Consider the following 18,300-nt stretch of genomic DNA (forward strand, 5'->3'; position numbering starts at 1 on the left):
CTGAGTTCAAGTGTAGGCACCATTATTTCTTAGCTGTGTCTCATGAACTTCCTCAGCCTAAGGATAATAATAATACTCATCTTGTAGGTTATCGAGCATTTTGACACACATAATGATATTTTGGTGTCATATAGAATAGTTGTCCTGCCTTAAAAAATCCCCCATGTTCCCCCCATTCATCTTCCCTCCCTCCCTTTGAGCCTTGGGCAACCATTGATTTTTTTACTATCTTCAAATATTTCATATTTTTTGATGCTACTGTAAATGGTGTTCTTTTTACAATTTCAATTTCCGGTTGTTTATTGCTAGCATACAGAAATATAATTCTTTTAACATATTGATCTTATAACCCACAGCCTTGCTAGACTTGTTTTAATTGTAGTAGCATTTGTGCAGATGCCATTGGATTCTCTATGTAGAAGATCACTGCATGAGTTTTTGAACCGAGGGTTAGCTGATGTGAAGAGACCACTGTGTTTCAGCCGGAGGGGAGCACTGGGAGAAGCTGTGCCTCACTACTTTTAATGAAATGATAGGGTGGGTCTGGCTAGGAGTTGAGGTGCCCAGGGGAAGCATTCCTCTGGAACCACAGGTCCAGTAGTGGTCCCTCCCTCCTTCCCCGCCTGCCATGTCTTCGTTCTTCCTCTTGGTGTGGATGTCCAGGAGATGCAGGAGTTTCGCCCACTTTCTGCCCCTTCCCAGCCCTCAGGAGGACTGGAGCGGGACCATCTGCTGCTCCTGCTGCTTCTGCCCTGATTTCTTTTTCCGCCTATGGGGGAAGGAGAAGCCGGGTTTGGGAGTAGAGTTGGGGGATCCTTTTTAGGTGTTTGTACTCAGCTGTCCCACTTTGTGTCCAGATTTCCCACAGTTTCCAAGAGCCACCAGTCCCAGAAAGGATTCTAGGGAACTCAGTCTATCTCTGAGAACAGGACCAGGAGGCAGGGGGCCTGGATTCTGGCCTTGACTCCACCAGAGTCCAGCCGAATGACCCCATGTAAGTCCCTGCTCGCCCCTGAGTCTTGTCTTTTTGTCAAATGGGGCTAGATCAAGGAGCTGCGAGGTCCTTGTAGTTCTGAGGTAGCGAGGGGAGGGGAGGGTGCAGCTTACCTTCTTTCCAGGTCCTGCACTGTGTTGGGCAGTGGCTGCCCCATAGTCTCTGGCAGGAGGACAGTGATGGGGCAGGCAGCCACAAGGATGGCTCCATAGATGAAAAGAGGCAGGGAAGGGTAGAACTCAGAGGTCATGTCCACCAGGGGGCTCGGAATGCTGCCTACGTTGGCCAAGGTGATTGTTACGCTCACACCTCTCTGCCTGTGGGGAGGAAGAGCACCTCGGTGAGGCCACTGGGGCTTGTGGGTACCCTAACTCTGCCTGCCAATGGTATTTTCTCTTTTTATGTTCCCTAAAGGGCCAAATGCTTGCACTTACCTTGGCTAGTAGGAAAGTTGGAAGCAAACAGTTTCAGAATCAGGAAGCCTGGGCTCCAGTTCCAATTTAAACCTGCTGTATGACTGTGAACACGTCCCCAACCTACCTTTTCCTGAAACTCCAGACGCTATATCCAACTTCCTCCTTGACATCTCCATTCTGGGTGTCTAAAAGGCTCCTCAGATTTTCTGTGGTCAAGAATGCTTTGTTTTTACCTCCTAGTCTGCCTCTTGCTCAGATTTCCCTATCCTGGCACAGGGCACTTCTAACCACCCAGTTGCTCAAGCTCAAGTATCTAGTAATTGTCCTTGATGCCTCCTGTTCCCTTATTTCCTCACATCCAAAATATGAATTTCGATGGCTCTTCCTCCAAAACACATTCAGAATCAGTTCCCTCCTTCCCATCTTTAGAACTGCTGCCCACCAGCTTCATTAGAACCACATGCCAAGCCATTTTCATCTCTTGACTGTGCTATTGCAGTAGCTTCCTGACTGGTGGCCCTACATTCTACTCTTGGCCCTGGCCTTCTATCCCCAGCCTATGCTCCACGAGGAAGCCAAAGTGATCTTTTAAAAGGAAGTGATCTTTTAAAATGACCTTTCAGATCGTTTCACCCTCTGCTTAAAACTATCCAGTGATGTCTCATCATGCTAGAATAAAATCTGATCTCTTTCTAAATCCCTGCATGATTGGTCCCTGCCTACCCAGTTCTTATCTTGTACCCTGTCCCTTTGTTTCCTCATTAAGGCCTTACTGTTTACCTTTGATCTTTACCGAGGAGACCTGCCCTATTAACCTGATCATCATATCTACAGCAGATACCTAAGGGGGCAGGTGGAGCTCAGTGGTAGAGCGTGTGCTTGACATGCACTAGGTCCTGAGTTTAATCCCCAGTACCTCTATTAAAAATTTTTTAAAAAAATGTAGATACCCAGTCAATTTCTGTTTTTCTACTTTTGTTAAACTTTATGTGTTGAGGGTTAAGTTAATCATAACCCTCAGTTCATGAATCCCACCTTGTATTATTGTTGGTCATTGAAATGTCCCCTTATTCCCTCCTTAATTGTTTATTCCTTTTTATCACTATTCCCCACTCCTAATCCTCTCCCTGCCAAAGCCAACTATTCTGTTGTGTTTAATGTGGATTTTTTATTTGGATATGTTCTTGTAAAATGTGCATTGTTTTGTGCGCAAATATTTTAATTTACCTAAATGGTAGTCGGTAGATCATTCTATTTCTCATTGCATTCAGCTCTCTGTTTTAAAGATATTTCCATGCTGATGTGTAGTACTCCACAGTGTGCATCTCTCCATGGTTTACCTAAACATCTAGATTGCTGCTATCAGCCGTGACGTCAAACAACACTGCACAAACGTGCTTGTACATGAATCCTTAGGAGCCTTTGTGAGTTCTCTAAGATAAGGCCCGAGAAGGGAATTGCTAGGTCATTCTGTGTGTGTGTGTGTGTGTGTGTGTGTGTGTTGCCAGTTGTTCTCCAGAATGGTGGCACCACCTTCTCACTCCCACCAGTGGTGCATGTGGGTCATGTGGGGATTTAGAGGTCTTGTGTTCTCCTGAGGCCACCAATACCTGGCATTATCCAGCTTTTTAATGTTGCCGGTTTAATGTGTGCAAAGTGACGATCTTGTTCTTTATGTAGTTAATCTTTTGGGTTTCATTGTCTTTAAAATACCCACTTATTTATTTTGCCCATGTTTCTACTAGGATTCCTTCTTTTTCTCGTTGACTTGTAGGAGTATCATGTGTATTCTTAATATTTGAACTTTGCCCGTCTTAAATGTTGCAAATATCTCCACCCAATCTGTCATCTGTCTTTTAAATTTGTCCATTGTGTCCTTCAATAAGTAGAAATCCTTTACGATATCACATTTATATAGTTGTCATAACTCTCTCTTCCTCTCCCTCCCTCTCCTCCTCCCTCTCTCCTCCCCCTTCATCTCCATCTCTACCTATCTGTTTCCAAGCCCTCTCTTCAATTCTATTCATTTCTTCTTGCACCAAGAAAGCTATAGACATACTATGGCTTTGTTGTTAGTCTAATAGATGGTAATGTGAAACTCTCCTCTTTGTTTTTCCCTTTCAGAACTGAGTAGCAATTGTGGCCTTTTTTCTTCTACATACATTTTAGAATAAATTTTTGGAGCTCCTAAAAATGATCTAATTGAAATTCTGGTTAGATTCTGTTGAATTTCTATAAATTTCTTTAAGTTAACTTGGGGAGGGTGGCCATCTCTATAATGTTATGTCATTCTAAACAAGAGAGTGGAATTTATCTCCATTTCCTAAGATACTCTTTGTAATGTTGAAAAGGTTTCAAAAATTTTCTGCATGGAAGTCTTGGGTGTCCTATGTTAATTTCCTGATGTCACCTAGCTTTTGATGTTATTCTGAATGGTGTCTTCAGTTTTAAAAGATTTTCTAGGTTATTTTCTAGGTGATTTCTCTGTATTATTGCTTCTAGGTTATAGCTTCCGGGTTATTGCTGTTAACATCTTGGTAATTTGATTTTGTATCCAGCATTCTGCTGAGCTCTTCTATTCATTTTAATTGTCTATTTGATTAGCTTATCTAGGTAGATGATCATATTGTCTCTAAATAATAATATTTTAAACACTTCTCTTTTAAATTTCTCATTTCTTTTTCTTCCCTAGTAGAGCAGTGTTGTCCAGGAACACCCCAGGACTGTGTTGAACAGTTGATTCTGAGGTCAGAGAGAACACACATAACTTTCTTCACTATGTACAGTAGTGTTTGCTTTGGTGCCCAGATGCTCTGCTTACCTCTCTGGGTTTCTAATTTCCCTTAGATGGTTGCCCTAGCTTTCCCTTACTCTCATTCCAGCTCTTTGATGGGTATTTTAAAATACTTTATTCTTTTTTGGGGTTATTGCCAATGTTATTTTGTTATTTTAATGAAAATAGAAGTCCATTTTTCCCAATGGATTTCCAGAAGTTCTTTACAAATGCTATACACAAATACTTGCAAATACCTTCTTTTTATTTCTTTCACCTTGTTTGTAGTGAAACAAATGGTCAGCATTAAAAAAATTCAAAGTTGAAAAATTTATCAATGTTCCTTTTTTGGTTAGCCTTTTCTTATGTCTTCAGAAATCCTCCCCTCTTCAACAGAAATTAATTTTCCTTTAAGGTTGAAATATGAATTGCATTTTATTTATTTCCCATATGGGTGAGTAGATGTCCTGGTACTATTTGTTAAATAGTCCATGTTTTAGCCAATCATCTGCAGTGCTTCCTCTGCAAGTTTTTCCAATGTGTGGGTTTGTTTCTGGGTTTGCTATTCTTTTCCAACGGACAATTTGTTCTTTCCTGCTCCAGAATCCACCATCTTAATTAGTACAATTTTATAATAAGAGTTTATAATATGTCTTGGTTTCTGGTAGGGCAAGTCTTTCCACTCTGTTCATTTTAAAAAAGTACCTTAGTTATATTTGGCCCATAGCAGTTTTTTAATACATCTTAGAATTTGCTTGCCATTTTCTTTAAAATATCCATTGGGATTGTGATCATAGTTGCATTCAATTTATGAATCAGTATTGGAATCACTGACATTTTAATATCATCTTATGCCAATTATGAGTTGATATATTATGGGATTTCCTATCCATCACGTAATACATTTATTTACATTTTCTTTAATACATTTCAGTATAATTTAAAAGCTTTCTTGATATAAGAATTTGAAAAAACTCTAATTTTTAGCAGAGTAGAGAATGCAATTGATCTTTTATTTACTGCCTTTGTATCCAGCCACCTTGCCAAACTTAATATTTCTAATAACTTTAGATTTTTACATTCTCTTTAAATAGTGATAGTTTTGATTTTTTTCTTTCCAGTCCTATTCCCATTATTTGCTGTTCTTATCCTAGGCACTGACCACATTCTCCAGGACAATGCTGAATAGGGGAGGAGATGACAGGTACATTGGTCTTGTTCCCAAGTGTAAAGAGAATGTTGCTAATGTTTCACCATTAAGAATAATATTTGCTGTGGATTCTTGGTAGATGTTCCATATTAAGTTAAATTTTTTTCTATTATTGTTTTACTAAGACTATTTTTAAGGGATATTAATTTTTATGAAAGTTTTTTTTTGCTTTGTTGGAGTATTAATCTATTATTGTGGTGATCTTAATACATTTTCTAATGTAAAACCACCCTGGCTTTCCTGAGATCAACTCTTCCTTGGTCATAATGTATTATCTTTTTTTATACATCACTGGATTCATTTTTCTAATATTTTATTTAGGATTTTTGTGTCTGTTTATGAGTAATATTGCCTGGAATCTTTGTTTCACAACTATCCTTCTTTGATTTCAGTATTACCTGGACTCACAGAATGAATGTTGAGATAATTCCCCCTTTTTCTCGGGAAGCATTCATATAACATTGGAAAATTTGGTCCTTAAAATTGTGTTGGAACTCACCTATACTAAGATCTGGGCCTGATACAGTCTTTGAGGCAAGTTTAAGTTTTACTATTCAGACTTTTAATTTACTCTAGGATTACTTTTCCTATAGTATCTTTTTAAGGAATTAATCAATTTCATTTAAATTTAAAATTCATCAGCATAGACTTGTTTATAGATTTTTTGCATCTTTGTAATTACTCTAGATCTATAGTTCAGTTTTTTACTCCTAATATTTATTCATGTCAAGTCTTTTAAAAATTATTACCAGAGCTTTGTCCATTTCATCAATATTTTCAAAGATATACTTTTTGTTTTGTTGAACCTCTTTTTTATATCTTATTTTTTATTTAATTTATTTCTGGTATTATTACTATTATTTGTGTTTTACAGGTAAGATGACTGAGGATTTGGACTAGCTACCTTTTACACCAGAGCCATATTCTTTACTATTGTACTGTTTTTGGTCTTAAGGTCTACTTTGATTCCTATATCTACCTGACTTTCTTCTGGTTAATATTTGCCTAGTATATCTTTTTCTAATTCTCCATATTTAAGATTTTCATGGTCTAACAATTTAGATGTGTCTCTTGTAAACTGCATGAACTAAACTTAAATAAAATCGGCTTAGAACATCTCTGCCTCTTAACTGGTAGGTTTAGTCCATTTACATTTATTGTAGTGGCTGATATATTTGGAATTATTGATACCATCTTACTTTTTGTCTTTAATTTGTGCCCATTTCTGTATTTTTTTCTCCTTTCTTGCCTTAAAAGTAGTTGACTGACCTTTGTGCACTTTCTGATTGGAAAACTTCTGGCTCTAGGGCCTAATTGTTCCACTCCAGGACTCCTCCCCAATACCCCACTCACTGCATTACTGTGGGGTACAGCTCCCCTGTGTACATAGAGATGCAGTTCATGGAGCTAGTCACACAGCCTTTTCCTAATGTGGCCATTGTGATGCGGAGGAATATCTGATCTGGAAGGAAAAGAGAATGATAAAGTGCTGGGAAAGGTTTGGAGGAGCATTGGGTCGTTCATACCCTTTTAGGTAGCTGGCTTTGACCAGATTGGGAGCTGGGCTTGGGAAAGGGTCAGGGCAGGAGAAGTAATGGGGCATATGCTCACCTAGGGGTATCACTGCACAGGTCAGAATGAAGATCCCTGATAGCAGCAAGGAGGCTACTTGGGTAGGCCTGCGGCCAATTGATTTGGTGGCCAGAAAGCCCAGGATATAAAATGGTAGGTCCACAGTTGTGAACAGCACCTGGGCCAGGTAGATGTTGATCCCAAAACTTTGCAGACTCATGAACAAGCCAAAGAAGCTGAAACAGTGTACCAACCTAGGGCAGAAGCAGAGGGGATACACTTTGGGTAATAGCCATGCCACGTCCATGTAGCAATTACAGTTGGCAAACTGCTGTCACATCAGTTTTTTCCTTTAGGCCTATGAGCGGGGTTTTTATATTTTGAATGCAGGTAAGAAAGTCTTCCTTTAATTCTAAAAATTAGAATATTATGTATTGTATGTTAAACTACGTTTTACAGTTACCTAGGAGAAAATAATGTTTTTACTTTGTAATAGGTCCTCTTTCCCTCCTCCCACTTCCCTGCCTTAAGGGCCCTGCTTTTGATAAACGCACGCTTTGATTAGTTGATTGCACTGGGAAAGGGTGTTTTGGAGAGATCCTGTCCTCACAGGGTTGCTCAAGTAACAAATGATAAATTATACTAAAGAAGGATTCATTTAATGCCATTAGTTTTGCTTTGCTGAGTGATGTATGCAGATTTACAGCCAGAGATGAATTCTTAAGAGGAGATTTTAGAGGTTATGCAGAAGAAGTGTCAGGAGAGAGAATAGGGAAGAATCAATGACTTAGCCAAGAATGGCTTTGAGGGAGAACTATTAAGTTTTTTGGCTGTGTGGTGTGTGATATAACATTCCTTCCATCTCCCATGGAGTCTTCCTAAAATCAACAATGTTTAGTTACACTTTGTAGGGCAGCTTTGCTTCTTAAAGATGCGCTGAATTGTAGTGTCCTGCCTCAAGGTTGGTAGAAGGCACAGTGAGAAGCTGTCCATAGAAGAAAATGAACCATTCCATATTTAAGAATTGAGCAGAATAGTATTGGTACTAGAACAGACAGACAGGTCAACAGGACTGAGGAGCTCAGAAACAGTATGTGGTGAGGGTGATGTTTCACACCAGCCAGGAAAGGTTGGACCACTCATTAAATGGGTTTGGGACAATTAACTAATCTAAGAAAAAATACAGAATCCTACTCCCTACTGTATGTTCAACTAAATTTCAGATGGAATATGATAAAATATAAAAACACAAACAAGTACAAATGAACATGTCTGAAGAAAATCTAGGTGAATAGTTTTATACTTAGAGTAACCTAAATAAATTTAAAAAAAAAAATAGATGGATGTGATTATAGAAAGCAATAAAAGTTCTCTTTAAAAAAAATTGAAGTATAGTAGATTTACAATATTGTGTTAATTTCTGGTGTACAAAGTTCTCATTCTGAAAAAGTGATAAATTAAAAAATAGATTTTAAAATGCAAATGCAAAAATATTGACCTTATATGGTAATGGGTTAGTGTCTTTAATGTAAAAGAGGGTTCTAAACAAGTCAATACAAAGAAAAAATGGGCAAGGAATGTGAACAGGAAAAAAAAAGAAGTTATAAACAAATTAAAATTATACGAAGAAAATGTCCAATTTTCTCCAGAACAAAATAAATGTGAATTAAAATAGCAAGGTACTTTTTCTATTTCTTAGAGCAGTAGTATTTGGTGTTGATGAGGGTATCCTATGTAATTTTGTAAAATGTTATTTTACTGTAGAGTAGGTGGCAATATTTGTGAAAGCCTTAAATAGTTTCATACATTTGGCCCAGTAAGCACACTTTTAAGGTTTCTTTAAAAAAATTTTTTTTTGCTATTGTTGAGAGGTAATTAGGTTTACTTATTGATTGATTTAAATGGAGGTACTGGGGATTGAACCCAGGACCTCCTACATGCTAAGCATGCACTCTGCTGGTTGAGCTCTACCCTCCCCACACATTTTTAAGGTTGATCCCAGGGTTATACGACAGATGCATGGGGAAAGTGTGCATATAGATACTTGTTTATAACTGAGAAGAGCTGGAAAGAACCTGTTTGTCCACACTGGTACTAGTAAAATAAACTACAAAATTATGGAATGCTATGTATTCTTTAAAAGTGGAGTTCGGATTGGAGGTGGGGAAAACTCATTATAATAATATAAGGAGAAGCTGCCAGGAAAGGTAATATGTATAGTAAATGTTCAAAAGAGATTCTGTATGAGGTCTAACGTGTTTGGCCATATTTTGTGTATGATGTTTTGTTGCTAAAAAGGTAAGACATTCAGTCAGTACAACTGGATGAATATAATCATCTCCATCAATAACACCCATAAAAACCTGGGGCACAAGATGCTTGGAAATGTGTAAATGATAAGGAGGAAGAGACAGTGCTTTTTAATGTATGTGTGTGTTTGTGTGTATGTGTGTGTCTGGAAGAGAAGAGAGAAATGAGGAGGTAGAGTTTGGGAGGTGTTTGTGGGGAGGACAGGAATGAAATAATATGGTGGAGGACCTGCGTGATGGATAAAGGGAATATATTCAACTTATGTGCCCTGGAATTTCTAGCATCTGCTTGTTCTTTCTGCAGCTGACATGGGAGCAACCAGCACAAATAAACCACATGGCTGTGAATTGCCCCACCTCTCCTATCTCTCAGTACCATTGCATGGAGACAACCTGGACTGGTAACAGGATGCTTTTCATGAGTCGGCTTGAGTTGCTCATCACTGTGATAAACTGCTGCCTTCAAAGCTCACCCAGCCCCTTGCCACAGCCAAAGAGTATGAAGCCCTCTTGGAAGGAGTGGAATCAGTGAGAATACAAGGTCAATTGTGTGGATCTACATTTATTGATTTAGAAAGATGTTCATGAAATATTAAGGGCAAAAAATTCTAGAACTGTAGGAAGAGTATGATTGAATTTTTGTAACTATATATAATGTAAATTACTGTGTGTATGTTTCTTGTGGGTGAAAACAGTCAAAGTTTGAACAGACATTTACTGGTATGTTCATGGTGGTTATTTCTGAAATACAGGATTAGGAAATCATTAAATTTTTTTGTTTGCTTATCCTTACTGCCTAATATCGCCTTGTAAACATGGATTATCTCTAAGTTTTCCTTCAGAGCTATTTTGGAAATATGCAAATCAAGTGAGATCATAGCTATACTTTTGTCAACTGCAAATGACCCTGTTGCCAGGGACATATTGCACAGTATTTAGGAAGACATGGTGGCAGTCAGACTCTAGGGTGGCCCCCTGCTAGCAGACCCACTCTAGAGATTCTCCTTGCTGGCATGGTGAAATGGGCAGCCATAGTGGGAGAGCCATGTGAAGAACGGAGAGCAGCCCCTAGAAGCTGAGGAAACCCCCACTCCAGCTGATAGCCAGCGAGAAGCCAGAGCCCCGAATCCTACAACTGCAAAAAAAAAAAAAAAAAAAGAGGGCCTTAGCTTTTGGGATTAGCTGCTGCTTTTTTTTCACAAGGTCAGTGGGGCCACTTGGCTGAGCTCAGAGCTCAGGATGGGAGGGACCGCTGGGCTTTCTCCAGACAGATGGGGGACCCCTGTGCCTCTAGAGCACAGGCGTCCTTTTCCAGTGGCTGTGGGACCTCCCTCAGCCTCCCACCTACCCAGCTTGTCCTGTTTTCTTAGTCTGCTTATCTGTCCATCAGTCTGTCTCCTATCTGAATGGGGATGGACCTACAACAGTGGCACAATACAGAGGAAGAGCCGGCGGACTGTAGGGTTGCGCAGCAGCTGCAGAATCGAGGGCTGGGCTCCGCCTGTGGTCGGGCCGTCCTGCAGACTCATCTGGAGTAGCTGCTTGGATAGACGAGGCTCAGGGCTTGGGTTCCCTTGGGGACCCCTTCCCTCATTTCCTACCCAGGGAGCACCAGATGTCCTGGGTTCTAGGGTGAGGGTTGGGGCAGGCAGAGCCCTGGTAGGGTATCACAGAAGGTCCTGGGGTTCTCACCTCCACACTCAGCTTGGCACCCTCTTCCTGCTTCCCATTGATCTGGGCCACTCTCTGCAGGGCCTTCAGGGTGAGTTCCAGCCTTCCCAAGGAGGAGTACCAGAGGGCAGACTCAATGAAGAACCTATAGGTGGGGTGTGGGGGTGGGCATAACTTCAGCCTGGATTGACAGAGTTGTGGCTTCCTGAGAAAGGCACAGACCAGAGCAGGAAGATATCTTGGAGGGGTGAAAAGAATTCTGGGCTGAGGATTAGGAGCCATGGGTTCTACTCCAAGGATCACTGCTATCTTCTTGGGAGACCTGGGATATGTCTTGCCCCTTTGTAGCCATGGTCTTCCCCACCTATCAGTCTGAGCATTAATTCTTTTTGCTTTGATCTGCTTAGAACTAGGGGGCAAGGTGAGGGTGTCCTAGGAGATGCTATGCCCACCTGTGACTTACTGTGAACCCTCTATCCTACTCACACACCTGGAGCAGATGAGGAAGACAAAGAAGGGCAGAGAGACCAACAGCTGTAGGTGGCGCCAGTGGGGCACAGCATAAGCCATGCCACCGAGGAAGAGCTGGCCTGTGGTGGGGGCAAATCCTAATAGGAGGCCCAGACTTGGCTGGGCATGGATGGGCAGCCACTCCAGACCTGGGGAGAAAAGCAGAGCTCAGGTTGAACTCAGGGCTGTGTAAGTATGAATTTGGGTGGGGGCAGGTAGTCACTTCCAGATGGAAAAGGATCCTCACATTGGAGTAGAAGGGCTCCTTTCTTGAGCTCAACCCTACACTGGACCACCAGCCCCTCACAGGGTAAGGGAAGGGTGGTTTGATCTCTGGCTAGGTTCAGTGGGTGTGTGGAACAGGGGATGGGCTGGAAGGCTCTGAATTCCCAGGCATGCTCCTATTCAGTGTCCCCAAGCCCAACATTCCCCAAAACCTCTTTTGACCCGCCTACAGCCACTCCCTCTGTACTTCCTTCAACTTATTTTAATTCAATAAACATTTAGAGTTGACCGTTCTGTGCCATGCCCTTTGTTTGACCTGGGAAATAGAGATGAATGTGCCCTACTCTCAGGCCATCCTGCACCACTTTTATTTTCTCCAGTGGGTCACACTCTGGCCTCTGGCCTTGTATATTCTATTCTTTTTGTCTAGAACTCTTCCCTAGAACCTTATTCCCTCTCTTCCTGCCTCACTTTTCAATCAGTTTTGAGCTTAGATGTCACCTTTTCTGGGGAGATTTCCTGGAGCCACAAGTCCTGATTGAATACCCCACTTCTGAGATTCCATATCACCCAGGATGTTCCCCATCCCAGCCTTTAGTAAACCAGTTTGTAACTGCTTGGCAGTATCCTCCATTTGACTATCAGTTCTTTGATGTCATGGGTAGTGTCCTCTTGTTCACCTGTATATCCTGGTGCAGGATCTGTACAAATTAAATGCCTTTTGAAATTGTATTGAATAAAAAAATGTTGAATTAAAGGCTCCCAGTTTGTTTGGCCTCTCTAAGCAACCTCATTCCAATCTCTGAGTCTTTAAGAAATTTTTTTAAAAAATGGAGGTACTGGATCAATTAAAAAAAAAAAGGAGGTACCGGGGATTGAACCCAGGACCTAGTACATGCTAATCATGTGCTCTACCACTGAGCTATACCAACTCCCACCAAAGTCTTTATTTAGTTGATCCTTACAATGGTCCCTAAATATCTAGGGTGAATTCTCTCCCCAAATGATCAGAGCCACCAGAGAGGCCATGATCTAAATTTCTTTCTGTCTGGGGCACTGCCTACCCCAGGAGAGATCCTGGTAGGTGAGGATAAACTGCGACAGATGGACTCCACTTTGTACTCAGAGAAGGAGCTGAGGTTTGAATTTGTCAGGTCCTCTGGTTCTCTGGATTGAGGAGTCCCCATAAGCCTGACTCTCCAGGGTCCCCTCTCACTCACTCAAAGAGAAGGAGGTAATGCTGGGGCCAGACACAGTGATGCCTGAGAGGAAACGGCAAACGCAGTAGGCTGGGAAGTTGTATGTGAAGACAGTGCAGGTCCCTGAGACTGCTAACTTCAGGTAGCTCCAGATCAATACTTTCTGGCGGCCAAGCCTGTGGAGAAAGGGAAAACCTGGGTCTGGAGAGCACATTGCTTCCTCCCGCACCCCACGTCCCCTGCTGTCTCACCCTTGGTGCCCTGGGCAATCTAACAGATGCTTGTGAGGCTGCCCACATGTGACCATGAGATGCTGAGATGGGAGGTGGGGAATAATTGGGTGAGGGCTGGTGTCTAGGGGGCCTGGTGTTGGGAGGAGCCTTGGGGTGCCACTGTCCAGTGTCCTGACGCATCCCAGCATACCTCTTGGGAGGTAGCTACACACTCTCATCAAAAACATAGGGGGATGTTGAAACAATCCAGATATCTGACCCCACTCAAGGCCTGTTGGATCTGGAAAGTAATCTAGAAACCTGATTTTTAACAAGCTCCCAAGGTTTGGGAGCTACTGCTCTGGGGTGTGGTTGATGGTGACTGTCAATCAATGGTGACTCCTGTTAGATAGGAGATAGCCTCTTGTAATTTTTTAAAAAACTGAGGTATAATTGGCAAACAACACTATGATAGTTTCAGGTGTATAACATAATAATTCTATATTTGTATACATTATTAAATGATCACCACAATAAGTCTACTTAAAATCCATTACCATGTACAATTACAACAATTTTTTGTGTGTGATGAGAACACTTAAGATCTACTCTCTTTTGACTTTCAAATATGAGATACAGCATTATTAAGTATAGTCGTCCTGTTGGAATTACATTCCCATGACTTATTTATTTTATAACTGGAAGTTTGTACTTTTTGACCCCCTTCACCCATTTTGCATATCCCCTAATCCCCTGTCTCTGACAACTACCAGTCCGTTTTCTATATCTTTGAGCTTGGTTTATGTGATTTTTACTTTTGGGAAACCTTGCAAGGTTTATGCTTTTGCAAAATGGATATGACTGTGGCTTAAAGACGATTACGAGATTTCTAGTATTTTTCAAATTTCATTCTTTAGAAAATTGCCTCCAATTATTCATCCCATAATCTTCATATGGTCTTTGATCTGGAAGATAGTCAAGGTTAAAGTAACCAACACTGAGTTGCACATACTAATTTAACCCTCACCATAACCCTATGAGGTTAGGATCATCACCACCATTTCACAGATGGAAAAACTGAGTCTAAGAGAGGTTATGTAACCTTTATATGGGCACACAGTTATGGCAAATCTGATACTTGTCCCTAGCTTTTACTGATTTGTAGGTCTGTTTGTTTCTGTGACACTCACATGTCACAAACAAGGCAGAAGTCATGGAAAGTGACTTGTTCAGGATGTCAGGAAATCTGGATTCTTGTCCTGCCTTTGCCACTTATTAGCTGGGTGACTGTACTTTAAAAAAAAAAGTAAACATTAAGTATTTACTTTATACAATTGTAAAAGTAATGAATTATCATAAAAGTTCAAACAATATAGTAATGAAAAGTGAAAAGTTTTCTTTTATTCCATTTGCATTCCTCAGAATAACAACATAATTTCCTTGGTTTCCTTCTAAGCAGTTTGGGCAAGTTATCTAACATCCTTGAACCTCAGTGTCCTCATTAGTAAAATACAGGTAATAGTACCATTCATGCTGGCTTCACAAAGGTATTGTGAGGACTAATAGAAATGAGGTGAGACGTGCAAACTGCTGATGGATGGTGGTGTGATTCCTACAGATTTTCCAGATGTGGCAGGCTTGGGTGGATCAGTTCTGTGTCCATCCCTGGATTCCCAGGGATGCCAATCTCCCCTCTGGGTCTAGCCTAGAGGTCCTAAGCCTTTGCTCCTTGATTCAGCCTTGTTCACCACTGACCTGTCCGCCAAGACTCCAAATATCAAGTTTCCAGCCAGTATCCCTGCCATGAAGATGGGTTGACTCAACTGCGGCAAGGTCTTGTGTGTGCACAAGAGGTCCCACTGTGAGGAACGAGAACTGGGGTCAAGGAGAGCTAGGCAGATCCCACAAAAGCCCACTTCCTCTCTCCTGGTGGGGCTGAGGGTCTTGAACTGGGATAAGCGCATCAGGAGGGCCTCCCTCCCTGAATCACACAATCTTTCTCATCATCTTCTGGAGAGAATGATTCATGCTCCTTCAAAACACACCAGAGATGCCTTATGGGATGACTGCTCAGACTCCTTCCCTTTCTCTGAGTGCTAACCCCTCACGTTCCTTCAGATCTCTTTAACCTGTCCCTCTCTGGACACAGAGGAAAAAACTGAACCCGGAGATGGACAGAACTAATCAGGTTCTTTTTCTCACAAATTTGGAAAAGCGACTCAGAGAAGCAAGATTTGTAAGGACACCCAAAGTCAGGGTGGGAGGGCTGTGTTTGGAACGATGTGGAAATGGAGTTGAGAAATCATGAGACAGAGAGAGAGTGGGAGAGAGAGAGAGAAGGAGAAAAAGAAGAAGGAGGGGGAGGAGGAGTGGAGAAGAATACAGATATGTAGTCAGAGAGAGGCCAGGGTGAGAGCTTAGTGCCAGAGAAGTGGAGATGGAGAGTCCAGTTGCCTTGGTTCTCCTCAGCTACTCCCTCATAAACCTGGGCTCAAGTTCTTGACCTTATGTTCTATGAAATACCCTTGCGTCCTTCCATTAACTTTCCATTAGCAAATCTGAGAGGGTTGTAGTTATTTGCAATCCCGAATAAGCAGCAATTGGACAACTCAACTAATAGCTTAAATTTTGTTGCTCTTTTTAATGAATGTAAGAAAAAAATTTCTTATTTTAAAAGTATTTCCTTTCTAGGTGGAGTAACACAGCTCTCCGGTCTGCAGAAAAATCATACTGCTGATGGAAGTGCCATTAAAATTAAGTCAAAATGATAAATAGATGGGACATTTCCTTTACAGCTAAGAGCCAATTTTTGTATACTTTTGAGTGGACTTTTAAACTCATTTCTTTTGCTAACAGAAAAAAGGAAAAGGGGCTGGGATGACCAGGATGTCTCACAACTTGGGTTGAGAGTGGTGAATAATGAAGAAATTCCCCCCAGCTATGCAGGGTGGGGGGATGGCATACGATGCCTGTGTGCCTCACAGGGAGGAGGACTAGCATCCTTGGTCACCTTCTGCTTCTCTGCCTTGGGTCTATCTAGTGGAAAGTATGGCTTAAGGCTCATCACTTTCAGACAGATGCTGCATCCAGTAAGTTTGGGGACTCTGCTTGACCACAGCCCCTCCTCAGGGCATCTTCTCTGCACAGCCCCGGCTAATGGGTAGTGGGTCACAGAATCCCACTTATTGCCCCCTGGCATGATGATTAGATGGACTGTGGACACCTGAGCTAGTTTCAGGGTCGGGGCAGGCACTGCTCATCCGTGTGCTGGGCTGAGCCAATCAGAACCTTTTCTAAGAATTTGAATTAAGATACACAGAAGTGTTCTGGTTGGCTGTGAGCCCTAGACCTGAGAGGTAGCTGGGATTGGTGGTCCTCCTGCAAGGTGAGTACACAGACGAAATGGGTTGAGAAGGAGAAAGTAATGGAGTAAGTGTATAGAGATGCCTCTGGTGTTCCAGTTTCTGATTCCAGTTTCCATGAGGCCTGGATACACTTTGTTTCCTGTCCTTGGATTCCCTGAAATCCCTTTTCTCATGAGCTGGTTTGAAAGAACTTCTCTTCCTTCCAACCAAAAGGCCATTGACTAGAACAGATGTTAAGAGCATGATCAATGTGACAGCTACAAAGTGCAGACTTCAGCCGGATGAACCACTTAGCAGGCCAGGGAGACTCTACAATTGGCTGTGTGTGTGCTTTGGGGGAGGGATGCTAAATCACTAGAGACGAAAGAACCCCCCATAACCCTGTTCTCTTTCGCATTTTAGTTCCTTGGCTGCTCTCCATCTCCTGGCCCCAGCTGCTGAGAGCTATTTCTAGATGAAGTCAGGAAACTGTTTTTGTCTCTAGGACTCTGAGCCCAGAATCCCCTGCTCAGGAATACCCTCTTTGCCCTCCACCATCTACATGCCTCCTTTCTCTCTTCCTCCATACCACCTCCCCACCTCCCTGCCCTGTGGAATTGCCCAACCCCTCAGGGAAGCCAAAGTAGAATATCAAACTCCTGCAGCAGTACCTCTCTCTCTGGCAGAGGTGGAGGGCAGGGAGCAGCTTTCCACTAGGCATTCCATAACCTTCTCTCAGAACTCCAACCCCTGTTCTCTTACCTGCATTTTCGGCAAAGCTCTTCAAAGCTCCAGGGTCTTCCCACATTCAGACAAGATCAGGTCACGTTCACACAGTCTGTGCCTGTGTGTGGACTTGGTAAGATGGGGACACAGGGGTTGGACGGTGGGGTGTAGGGGGCCCAGGTCTCCTCATCTCTGTCATGGTGGTGGAAGGGAACGTGCTGTTGTCATAGATCCAACCGTCACTGCAGGTCTCGGTGGTCCCCGTGCTGTTGGTCGCTGTGCCAATGGGAAAGGGTGGTCCCCGTTGGGGGGAGGTGAAGCGGAGGCAGGACACAGGCTGCCCATGCCTGTCCCGGGGCAGCCAGGCACCCAGGTCTTCTTCCTTGCTGAGGTTGGTGTCAGCAGGTGGGCGGCAGTGGTGGGTGGGGATGGCGGCGGTGAAGTTCTGCAGGGCGTGGTGCAAATACAGCAGGGATAAGGACAGAATCAACAGAGGGATCTGGATCTGCTGGAAGCGGCAAATGCCCCCCACCTGCAGCAGGAGGTCATTGAAGGTCATTGAATGCAAGACCTAGCAGGGGCACCAGAGCTGAGACCGCTGACTCCCACAACCTGCTTCCTGCCTTTCGATGCAGGGGGAGGAGAGGGGCTGCCCTTTGTCTCCTCAGCTCATCAGTTCTTGGGTCTACTGTAGCCTTAGGTCACCTGAACTAAAAACTAGTTTTTATAGCTTCTGCCAAGAGGCCAAGTTAAACTGTGACTTGAAAGTAAGATATTCAATGATTAAGACTCATCGGGTCAATGGTCTGTTCAAGGGGATCTAAAGGGCAAGTAAAGTTGGATTGGGTGGAAGAAAACGCCCCTCTCGTGAAGGAGGGATATGCATGACGCCTCAAAGTTCGGCAGTTTGAATCTTCCCAGCAGGGCAGAACAAGTGACCTCTTCCATGCCGGAGAAGAGAAAGAGCAGAGGGACGCCCAGGCTGGTGTGGAGGCACACCGGCCTGGAACTGAACTCCCTTTTCTCAAAGCCACTCAGACCAGACGAAGTTGGGGAAAGACTCTAAAGTGCTCACGGAGAAATGCCGTTGTGCTGTGGGTGTCAGCACCCCCTGACCATGAGTGCTGCCTCTGTGTGAA

At 42.7% G+C, this 18,300-nt stretch overlaps 1 protein-coding gene and 1 long non-coding RNA gene across 4 annotated transcripts in view; one reads left to right on the top strand and one right to left on the bottom strand.

The window, feature by feature from the left end:
• The window catches only part of LOC116666509, a 36,490-nt gene extending 26,058 nt beyond the window's left edge, over positions 1–10,432 (top strand). The window contains exon 2 of the long non-coding RNA XR_004323406.1: positions 9,579–10,432. This is a non-coding gene — a long non-coding RNA (uncharacterized LOC116666509). The remainder of the gene's footprint in view (positions 1–9,578) is intronic.
• LOC102524086 (solute carrier family 22 member 6) lies at positions 254–17,844 on the bottom strand. Of its 3 annotated transcripts, XM_014556808.2 has the most exons (10): positions 17,352–17,844; positions 14,847–14,950; positions 12,901–13,055; positions 11,436–11,604; positions 10,967–11,090; positions 10,697–10,812; positions 7,005–7,219; positions 6,747–6,855; positions 1,108–1,311; positions 254–769 (listed from the first exon to the last, which is right to left on the bottom strand). In XM_014556808.2, exons 1-10 carry the CDS (start codon positions 17,718–17,720, stop codon positions 706–708), a joined length of 1,629 nt encoding a protein of 542 aa, XP_014412294.1. In that variant the 5' UTR covers positions 17,721–17,844; the 3' UTR covers positions 254–705. The 3 variants fall into 3 exon arrangements, with proteins under 3 accessions (XP_014412294.1, XP_032345509.1, XP_032345508.1); XM_032489618.1 differs by lacking the exons at positions 6,747–6,855; positions 10,697–10,812 and having other exon boundaries at positions 255–769; positions 17,352–17,606; positions 17,694–17,844; XM_032489617.1 differs by lacking the exons at positions 6,747–6,855; positions 10,697–10,812 and having other exon boundaries at positions 255–769.
• Between the last annotated feature and the right edge of the window lie 456 nt (positions 17,845–18,300).

Source organism: Camelus ferus, chromosome 10 (genome assembly GCF_009834535.1).
Source record: "Camelus ferus isolate YT-003-E chromosome 10, BCGSAC_Cfer_1.0, whole genome shotgun sequence".
Lineage (NCBI taxonomy): Eukaryota > Metazoa > Chordata > Mammalia > Artiodactyla > Camelidae > Camelus > Camelus ferus.